Source organism: Sinocyclocheilus anshuiensis, unplaced genomic scaffold (assembly GCF_001515605.1).
Source record: "Sinocyclocheilus anshuiensis isolate Anshui unplaced genomic scaffold, SAMN03320099.WGS_v1.1 scaffold253, whole genome shotgun sequence".
Classification (NCBI taxonomy): Eukaryota; Metazoa; Chordata; class Actinopteri; order Cypriniformes; family Cyprinidae; genus Sinocyclocheilus; species Sinocyclocheilus anshuiensis.
In genome coordinates this window covers 1449018-1460344 of record NW_015537969.1, presented here as the reverse complement: position 1 = coordinate 1460344, position 11327 = coordinate 1449018, and the positions used below count along the sequence as shown (strand labels likewise).

Here is an 11327-nt window from a genome sequence, read left to right as displayed (position 1 = left end):
TTTCAAAATAAATGTAAAGACAGTAAATAATGTTATTAGTTTTACCATCAGTTCAAGCCCGAAAGGGGAACAGAGTCACGTGACAAACACCGTGATGAAGCTGGTATGTGTTTGCATTACACAAGCCGCGGTTAAGACAGCTGACTCCACTTTGATGTGACGCTGTCTCTCTCTCTCTCACACACACACACGCGCGCGCGCGTCAGAATTACCTCCTCTCCTAGGTTCACGAAACGGTCGTCCATAAAATGCATTGCTGTTCTGTTGTAAGTAATCTTAAAGATTCCTAAATGCATCTACTTTCGGAAGGCCAAATAAAGTGCTTTTGCTTTCGCCTAGAAACACACAGCGTCTCCCTGACATGGCTGCTTCAAGACTAACTGCGGTTACTGAAACCACGCCTTCTTTCTTTGCGTGAACATTTGGGCGGCATTATGCAAATATTTCCACATAGTGAGGTAGATATGTGGGGGTGTGTTAGAACGAGCCGTTTTAGGGGGGTGTGGCAGAGTCTTAACTTTGATAAAGTATATCTCTTTGGTTTTGAGACTTTAGTCTTTGCAACTTCAGGGATCTTATCTATGCACAATCAGCTTGTAACACTCCAAAGAGAAAGGAAAACTTGAAATCGCATCATATGACCCCTTTAAATATGACTGCTGACATATCCTTTTCCTGATTTCAGAGGATATTGTACATCAAATCCTGTCCCTACCAATTGTTACAAAACTTTTAAGTAGGTTGTGTTACATTAAGTACGTTTGGTCCCTCTAGTCAGAAGGGGATCTGGTAATATGCAATATAGGGGGTCAGCTTTCACATGTTCCTATCAGTATAACTCAATGATCTCCAGTGTGTAGGCATCCTAAATTGTTTGGGGGAAATTGCCCAAAAGTCGGTTCAGACATATATCACGCCTATGATTTCCTGTCACGTCATTTTGCACTCATCGATCCTTGATCAAGGCAGATCCCCTAAGAACTTCGAGAAACCCAGTTGAAGAACGCTGCATAAATTTGGTGGATTTGCCTCCATCAGCTTCTTTTCTTGCGGAGCATTATGCCCACTCAGTTTTTAGTTGCTAAAAGTGTGCGGAGCTTGTTATCAAATTCCTAATAGACCAATATATTGGCTAATTTGACATTACTGGCATTGGATGATAGTCATTCAAACGTGGCCGTTTTAGAGCAATGAGTAGTTTTAGATATTATTTTACTGAATTTTGAGAAAATATTTTGTAAATTGAGTGTTACTTGAGCGTTTTTACTGCATGTCTTTTCCTATATTGGTATCAGTATTGCCCCCTGATGCAACCATATCTGTCAATCACTAGCCATAATGCTAAAATGACTCATCATTCCTAGGAATAAAAGATGAGTATCTCTGCAATAGATTATCTAGTTAATCAAACCACAGTGTCTTCTCTCTTTGCATTTAAGATGAGGATGTCTTCAAGGAACAGCTATTGGCTTCCATTGTTTTGATAATTGGAGTGTCAAATGCAAATCGTACCATTGACACATGCACTGCTCTGACAATTCACCTTTCCTGGTCAACTGAAACGATATCTATTGTTGACCTTTATGTGGAGATGTGAAACCATTGATGCGCAAATATCTGTGAGCAGCCGGCTGTCTATTTCAACTGTGAATAGATGCATTTTAATTCCTTATTGTCTGTGTCTGCCATCAAGGTCATCTTGTATTGTTTTGGTAATGTGTGTTGATATTTTTAGCTTGGTGGCTTATTAATGTTAAAATGGGTAGGTGGAGAATATTGTTTTGAGATCACTGGTGACTCCGTTAGGGGAGTTCTTGTTATAGTTCACTCAAATGATGACAGAACTCACATCATTGGCTGGCCTAGCTCAAGGCTTTAACCTTGCAATGGATTGTTGTGCACTACAAGCTGCTGAGCATGTACACTTCATTCTTTTGGCTAGACCAGACAAGGTCTGGATTGCAAATGTAAATTTTGCTGGTTTATAATTTGCCCATGGATGCAAATGAATCTTTTTCATATTGTCTGTCCATTTGTTTCCCCCTTTGCTCTAATGACAACAGCGCTCAAGCTGCATGAACTCCATAAGTTTGTCAAAACCCGATCATGTTCTCCAGCATGATTTTAGATGTTCCAAATAGCATCTTCAATCAAAGAACATGATCAGTGATTAGTGACCTGGAAAAAGTGCATAAGAAAAAGTTCATAATCTGAAATATTTCTCATTAGTTTACATTTAAAAAAAACTTAAAACTTTTAAAATTATTTTATTGGGGTTGCAGACATTTGGACCCCAATGTTTTTATGAGTCCATGAAGTATATGTGGGATCTACAGAACAGATTGTTTTGTAGAGTGCAAGGCATGAAAGCAAATGGAAGAAAATTGTTTTAAATGAAACTCTAATCGGTATTAAGAGATGTAGGGGCCCAAGAATCCTATAGGGCTGTGTGTTTGGAACGCTGTGAAAGTGCAGGCAACCCCTCAGTGCTTATAATGAGAATATTATTCATGCCATATGTTTAGCTGGTTAAGAGGTTTCATTGTGGAGGAACAATCTGGATTCCAGCAGAAGCGTTTCCTGGAGAGGTTCAGTTTATGTCATGGGATCGAGTGACATTACCATGAAAGATTATTTTGGTAGATTACGGATATATGACTTTGTCTCCCACTAAAAGTCTGGGATAATTCATTATCTTTTCAAGCGACATCAGGCAATTAGAGAACTCCGCCCCTTCTGTCAAATATATATCACATGCATCCATGTCCTTGAAGAACAAGTAGTAATTTTAGGGTTTTGGCCTTCTTGCATTGAGATGATGGATGCTATGCTAAGAGGTCTTGCCAATATCAGTTTGAGAACAGTGTCAGCTTGTCTTGTTTAGAAGGTTTCTGCTCCATTAAACTCTTCATTGCAGATTATATTGTAGAATTTGCATACTCAATTATTTTGTATTCTATGAACTTGTCAAAATTCCTACTAAATAATGAACAGAGATCACTCAAAGAGCTTTTATTGAAAGCATTCTTGATTATGCCTTTCCCTTGTTTAGGTTGTTTGACGTATGCACAGTTTCCAGGACTGACCGGGAAACCAAACTAACTTTGGTCTTTGAGCATGTGGACCAAGATTTAACCACATATTTGGAGAAAGCACCTGATCCAGGAGTGCCACCTGAAACTATAAAGGTACTATCACACCAGCAAATTCATCTCAGTATTGACAATCAGGCAAAGAAACTGTAACCTGATGCTTTCAGCCGGTCAACATCAACAAATCCTTTTTACTGTTTAATGCACACATTCAGTGCAAAACCTGGTTTTACTGTGCACGAGTCATAATTGTGTTCATAAATATTGCGTTTTATAATATTTTAATCAAAATAAATATAATAACTTGCTCTGCAGTTAAAGTGACTTTCCTTTTTTGCTGATGTCATGAATTAACTCCTGCATTGCAACCACATTCTATTATATCAACTGTTATGGATAAAACAAGATCTTTTCTTACATATTATTAGTTGAATCTCTAGTTTTATCCTAAATTTGAGGCCCTGAGCAAAAAAATGTGTGTTTTGGCCTTCTAAAGGCTGATTTATACTTCTGCGTCGGACCTACGCCGTAGGGGTTCTTGCAGACCAATCACAGCGCTTGCGGTCTGCGTAGAATTGACGCGCTGTTAGATTTTTGGAGAGGTGCACGTCAGGCTACGGCTTATGGGTGTCCGTCTATGCGTAAGCTACGGCGTAGGTTCGATGCAGAAGTATAAATCAGCCTTAAGTCGGCAGATGAAGGATGGAGCTCCCTCAGATCACAGAGTCCTGTCCTTTTGATGGGCAGTGCATGTGGTGGATGGGCTTCTAATTAAAGGGCTGTGTGCCTGTGTGCCTCTATTTTCATTCAGCTCTGGCTTTCACCAAATATTGGCCAGAGGAATGTTGCTTCAGTGTATGTGTGTGTATGTGCATGCAAAGGGTTTGTGAAAGTGTGTATGTCTGGTTAGTGGCCTCCCTCTCAGCCTTTCACTAGAATGAACCAGTGGACTACAAGGGGCTTCCTTAAGTGGCAATAAGTCATTCAGGCCAGATATCATTTTCATTAGTCTAGAAATAATCCTGGTGTGTGTCCTGTGTCAGTGTCCTCTTACGTTCATCCGGAAAGCTTTGAGCGGAAATGTTGGATTTTTTTTGTCCTGATCATCTACTCTCCCGTAATCTATTTTGACTTTTCCCACATGGTAGTCTTACAAATCCATTCATCATATTTCTCTACCTCTCCCCCTAGGACATCTTACATTGAGTCCTGGAACAAACCGTATCTCTCTCTTTGTCACTCGTGCCAAACTGAAAGGGAAACACAAGCTAAGAAACATTTGAAAAGTTAAAAAGTGACACCTAAGTGACACCTTTGCAAGTTTTGTGTATCATTAAGGAAGGATTGTGTATCGAGAGGGACTTTTAAACATAACACAGTCTTGGTTTGAGTCTCTAGTTTGCATGTTAGAGATAGATATGTGGTTTCTTTGCATTTTCCCCACCTAAAATACCTAATTTAAAGGATATTTTAAACTGATCAAAAGTGACAGTGATTGCGCTGTAAAAAAAATCTATTTAAAATAAAGCCTGCATTTTCTATTCATCCAAGAATCCAATTTTCCAAAAAAAAAAAAAAAAAGAGCCTTTTCCAGGAGTGCGATATTCTAGTGATAACAGACCTCCAACCGTTTAACCATTTGTATAATGGCACTTTGTGGTACGGCTCGGCTCGGTTTGCATTTCCACTGCGGTTTAGTACCGCTTTAGAGTGGGCGGGATTATTCACATGTCGTTATAGTTGCGCCGCCTCTACTGCAGCGACTCCTGAAAAACTTTTTAATTCCGCATCGCCCCATCAAGCTCTCTATTGTGGTTAAACATGAGGTATAATTAGTTTTGAGTAAACCTAATGGGCAGTCTTTGGTCTCACTAATCTATTATTTGTTCCAGAGCAAATAGTTTTCGCTGAGGGCAAAATTATATTTATATAATTTTATTATTTCATAATTAAAATTATTATTATATACATTTTGTATTTTTAAATGAATTGCCTAGCAACTTTTATGATGGCTTTTGTTGTTTATTAAATATTATTATTCAATAAATAATATTTTATATAAATAATAGTAGTATTTAATAATAGTATTTAGTATTGGGAAACAGTGTGTGTGTAAGGTGCAGCCAACAAATGCTCTGAGCAGCAATGTCATCGGAAATCACACTTAAAGGCAGGGTAGGTGATTTGGTTCAGAAACATTTTTGTTATCCTGATTGAAACTCTCTTCACATCCCGATAGCAATCACTAAGTTAAGTGGTCTACATTTATTTATATGTATTTATATCGTCTGTAGAAGGCATAGGACCATGAAATGTTCATCAAATCAAAATGTTTGGTCCGAACATTACGATAAGCTGTCCTGCCTGCCTATCAAATATGTATGTGCATACCTCTGCGCACCCTTTTCCAGCGAGAATGAAAGGCGCTATTATTGCAATATTATACGCTTTGTACTGTAATGTTTTCTCACCAGTGAATGAGACATGAGGTAATCTGACAGCATTGCATTCAATCCTCCAACGGCGCCTCTCATCGTGTCGCAGGTTAGTCTCTGGTTCTCTGGAGTGCGGGGAGGCGTGGCTTTGCAAAGTGATTATACAGGGAGGGTGGGAATCTTGCATTCACAGCTAGCTTGCTATTGCTAGCCTTTCTGAAATTGCCTACCCTACCTTTAACAGATGAAAGAATAGTACGACAAAGATATCGCTTTCCTCAGTGGACATTCAAACTAATGTTTTATTGTGAATATAATATGAGATTGAGCTGAAGAATGAATGCTTTATCAGATGCAGGTAATCACACTTACTCAGTCCATAATACTCTCTCTCATAATACTCTACATAATGCAGTGAGCTTTTAATCTAATAAGGCAAGAATGGATCGCCATCAGTCAGGATTTGGCCCAGAAGCTAATATCCAGCATGCCAGAGCGAATTGCAGAGTTTATGAAGAACAAGGGTCAACACTGTCAATATTGACTCATTATTGTTTTTGCCAATAAAAGCCTTTAAACCTTATGGTATGCTTATCATTGTTTTTCAGTATACCATAGTAGAAAAATAATCTACAAATACTGAAGCAGCCAACCTTGCAAAACACAAAGTTTATGTCACTGCCAAAACTTTTGGCCATAGTTCTAAAGTGATGTTGTCGAATTAGTAATGGAGGCTTGGGCTCAGCTGTTAAACTGTCAACTTGAGATTTGTATCAGTGGCCGAAGAAAGTAGTTCCGCACAAAAGAGGGTTTTGAGATAATGAGACATTGGAGTAATGGCTGCTGAAAATTCAGCTTTGCCTTCACATAAAAAATAGTTTTAAAATATATTCAAATAGAAAAAATATTTTAAATTGTAATAATATTTCACAATGTTACTGTTTTTACTGTATTTTTGATCAAATGCAGGCTCTGTGAGCATAAGAGACTTCTTTCAAAAAACATGTTAGTGTATATTTTTTTAAAATATATATTTTATAAATATATTTCTCATTCTTCTAAATTAAATCTAAATGTAAATAAAGGAAATTCTTAGAAATCAAGTAACAGTAACAGATGTTTATAATAAATTCTATATATTTATTAAATTACAAGTAGTAATTTATTATGTATTTATATTATACCGTTAGTAGTCTTTTATACTAAATGTATGCATTATACTGGCTTTCAGAGTCTGAATATTTTAACCAAAGAGCTCTTGAATATGCATTAGTGAGATTTAATTCTGTCAGGCCACACAGACATCAGATAACAGACATCAGTTGTAGACTGTGTAGCCCTCCCAAAGATGCCCAGCAACCTTATTCACCACCCTCCTAAGGACACCAGATTGCAGAGGTCCCAGCATCCACCTCATTCCAGCCCCCAAACTGCCCACTTTTGCCCCATTTCAGACCCACCGCATGCTAATTGATGAGAGAGGCCCCGGGAATCAAATGAGCTGGAAGGAGATCAAGCGGCTGGCCCTGCGTTGGGGAGTGCGGCTAGGCTCTCCGGCCCCGCGCCATCCCAAGGCCTGTTTCTGGTCCATAAAGGAGAGCCTAATGAAGCATGGGGAAGGAATTACACTAACACTAACTGGCAGATGTCCTGCATTGTGCCGGGCTACAATAAACAATATGGCTGCCTCTCATGAATTAGCATGAGAAAGGGGGGGTGCCTTCTGAAAGCTCTGTTTTGACTGCTGTTTTTGGGGAGTTTTTTTTTTCTTCCACTCTTTCCTCCTCTGCTTTATTTCTCCCTTTTTCCAAGAAGAGGTACTTTAGGACAGGTGCTATCAAATCTTTCCTTTGTTTAGAGTCTGAATGCCTCTCAGCAAAGCCTGGTTATTTCAGGTTGGTACTGTTGGTTTAATTTGAGGCATTGTTTTGATTGTAAATTACGGTGCCTCTGTTGTGTGAATAGCATGTTACAACAAAGAACCGTCTCTGAAGAATCATTCAGATTCCACCTGTTGGGTTACTCCTTTTGAGATTATAATGAGAGATTGTATGACAGGTATATCAAGGTTGATTTTCCACCGAACTAAAGTGCTTTCCAGAGTATCACTTCAGCAGATCACTCAGAATTAAAATAATAATAATTTGGTGCACAGGAAACATTTCTTATCAATGTTGTAAACAGTTTTTTGTGGAAAATATTCAGGATTTTCTTTCAGGATTGTTTGATGGATAGAACGTTCAAAAGAACATTTATTTGAAATATAAATCTTTTGTAAGTTTTTTAATGTATTTACTGTCACTTTCAACTGATTTATGTTTTTATGATACATCCTTTCTGAATAAAAGTAGTAATTTAAAAACAGTCTTTCTTACCCCAAACTTTTGAATGGTATATATGTTTATTATATAATATAATATTCAGCTACCAATTCACACATTTAAATGGCACAATCTGCAGATTTTCCTATACAAACAGCACTGAAAATGAGCACAGACTCCATTTGTCATGATAATTAGATACATAACACGTACATAAAAGGTACACGAGCTGCTTAATATGTGTTTGGGAGGAGACGATATGCGTATTTATCCTCGGGTCACGCTCCTGAGGCGGTTGTGTACCTTTCCTTTTCTTTTCATCTTTGTCTTAAGCAAAAGTGGGCCAACCGTGGGCCATTTTAGGCCAAGACAGAGGAGCTGGTAGGGGGTGATGCCGTTTTAGGAGCTCTCAGAATAACTGCCTGTGCCTGAAGATCTGAGAGGTCATGGCTGGGTGGGCATTCAGAAAAGCTCCTTGTTTATCCTGGCTGCCTGACTCTGACACACACGCGTTCCCTAGTGCAGGCCCCCAGCGCGCATATTGTGAGGACCTCCGTCCCTTTCCCCTCGCCTGGTCTGACTTGCGCCATTTGCAGTTTTCTGCTTGAGTGTGCACCCCATTGTTTCAGTGGTTTTAATCACTCACCAGCTGGTCGGGGAATGAACAGTGCTGCGGGCTCAGATCCATGTCACTTGTGAGGTCTTGGCAGCGGGTTTCTCAGGGGTAGGCTTCCACCGCTTGATACCTCTGCTTTGGAATAAGTCAAGCAGCAACTGTGAGCAAATGCTTCTCGCTCGGCACTCTGACCCGATGACTTTTTCTAGCCCCGTTACGCATTGCCCCATTTTTTTCTTATCTATTTGACCATTATCGACAGTTTCTACTAAAGAAAATGGCAGTTGCTGTCTTTTCTCCCCACCTTCTTTTTGTGTGTGTGTGTTTTTTTTTTGTTTTTTTTCTGCTTGTTGTTGAGTTTCAGTGTCATGGTCTGATTTCATATTGGCCCATAGTCAGAACGACACAATTCACAATTAGCTGTGATCCCGGGACAGCTGCAGGGAAGCAGAGGCCTACAGGGATGGAGCCTTAAGGTCTTTCCTGCTCTGCCGTCATGTTGGTTATTAACATCTGCCATACTTTAGGTTTAAAGGCACATGCATACCTTTTCCCTCCCCACGCATATATACATACATATATATCTTGATATTAGTCCTTTTCAGTCATTTTTTTTAAATCCACTTTAGGTTATTAAAATATATTTGGAATGACTCTGGTCTTGTTTTGGCAGGATATGATGTACCAGCTGCTGCAGGGTCTGGATTTCCTCCACTCTCACCGTGTGGTTCATCGAGATCTTAAGCCTCAAAACATTCTAGTCACCAGTGGAGGACAGATCAAACTGGCTGATTTTGGTCTGGCGCGGATCTACAGCTTTCAGATGGCTCTTACTTCCGTGGTGAGTAACGGGGTTGCGCAAGTGTCTGAAGCAGCAGAAATGTTTAAAAATTGCATATGATGTCATAAAAATTCCACACACACATACATTTACACTGCCTTTCAAGGCTGTATTCATTTGATCAAAAATACAGAAAAAAACAGTAATACTGTGAAATATTATATCAATTTCTAATATTGGTTTCCTATATATTATACTTTAAAATATAATTTATTTCTGTGACGCAGCGCTGAATTTTCATCAGCCATTACTCCAGTTTTCAGTGTCACATGATCCTTCAGAAATCATTCTAATATACTGATTTATTATCAGTGTTGAAACTGTTGTGCTGCTTAATATTTTTTTTGGAACCTGTGATACTTTTCTTCTTTGATTCTTTCATGAATAAAAAAAGTTTAAAAGTACAGCATTTATTCAACAGAACACTTTTCTAACAATATAAGTCTTTACTATCACTTTTTATCCATTTAACACATCCTTGCTGAATAAAAGTATTAATTTATTTTAAAAAAAAGAACAAAAGTACTGAGCCTAAACTTTTGAATAGTAGTGTATATTGTAACATAAAATGTCTATTTTGAATAAACACAGTTCTTTTAAAATTTTTATTTATCAAAGAATCCTGAAAAAAGTATCACAGGTCCCACAAATATTAAGCAGCATAACTGTTTCCAACATTGATTATAAATCAGCGTATTAGTTTGATTTCTGAAGGATCATGTGACACTGAAGACTGGAGTAATGATGCTGAAAATTCAGCTTTGCTGCACAGGAATAAATTATATTTTAATGTATATTAAAATAGGAAAACGGTTATCTTACTGATCCCAAACTTTTGAACGGCTGTGTGTATGTATGCCTATATATTAGGGATGTGCATCTCCATGACTGAGGCCGATACGATACACATCTCGATGCATAGCCAACGATACGATACATTAAAGATACATATGAAGCAGCTACCGATGCGATGCAATACGATTCACCCCTATTACAATGCAGTGCGATCCGATTTCGATTCAATTCAACACAATGCGATTCGATGCAATATGATGCAATGGAGAAAATAGGATCACTTTTAATGCCTCCAGGCCTGTTTCATAAAACAAGTTAACCAAATAAGCCAGGCTTATTTCAGTTGATTGATTGAATGATTTGGTTCCATAAAGCAAATTTAACATAGGCCTAGATCAAGCTAGTCACTGTGGCAACTTGTGCTGGGAAACTGACCTGGTCTAAAGCAGGCTAACTGTCAGGCTAAGCTCCTCTACTGACCAATAGGAACATAATGATATTACCACTGTCTCACATACTATTATTTTACTTATTTTATTTACAGTTTCTAGCCATGCAGCCTTTCTCTCTGGTTTTATTACAGCCTATCATAAAAATACACTTTATATGTAGGTTTAAAATTCTACAAAAGACACATTTAATGTCCAAAAAAATTTTTTTTTAGCAAAATGTATATTTTACTCGGAATTATTGTGCTCCTATTCGATTGCCCTCTGTCTGTTTAGCGCGCATGCGCGCAGCAGCGCTCGTTCACTCACGTCAGCCTCGCCCACCTCTGACAGCAAAATGGATATGTTTGCATGACTTTCTAACATTTAAAGATGAAAAATACACCTGTGACATGTCAGTTATGCACTAAGGAAAACACAAAGAATAAGCGTGCACAAATTTAATTTTAATTTTAATTTGAATTTAATTTGTCGTTAATGGAACTGCTTTACCCCCGATTGATTTGTTAGGTTATTTCAAGTCAGGTTTTGGACTTTATTCCCAGTTTTTCCTCGGGTCTCCGTGTTGGTGATAATAAATCAGCATATTAGAATGATTTCTGAAGGATCATGACACTTTAGACTGGACTTCACTTTAGACTTCAGCTTTGCGTCACAGGAATAAATTAGATTTTAATGTATATTAAAATAGAAACCATTATTTTATGTTGTAATAACATTTTGCAAGATTACTGTTTTTTTCTGTATTTTTGATCAAATAAATGCAGCCTTGATGAGC

At 38.1% G+C, this 11327-nt stretch overlaps 1 protein-coding gene across 3 annotated transcripts in view; it reads left to right on the top strand.

Moving 5' to 3' along the window:
• Positions 1-11327, top strand: part of cdk6 (cyclin dependent kinase 6) — a 39164-nt gene that overhangs the window by 2814 nt on the left and 25023 nt on the right. For all 3 annotated transcript variants that reach the window (XM_016462329.1, XM_016462322.1, XM_016462337.1), the window contains 2 exons: positions 3053-3188; positions 9138-9305. In XM_016462329.1, the coding sequence (XP_016317815.1) occupies positions 3053-3188; positions 9138-9305 (304 nt within the window). The remainder of the gene's footprint in view (positions 1-3052; positions 3189-9137; positions 9306-11327) is intronic.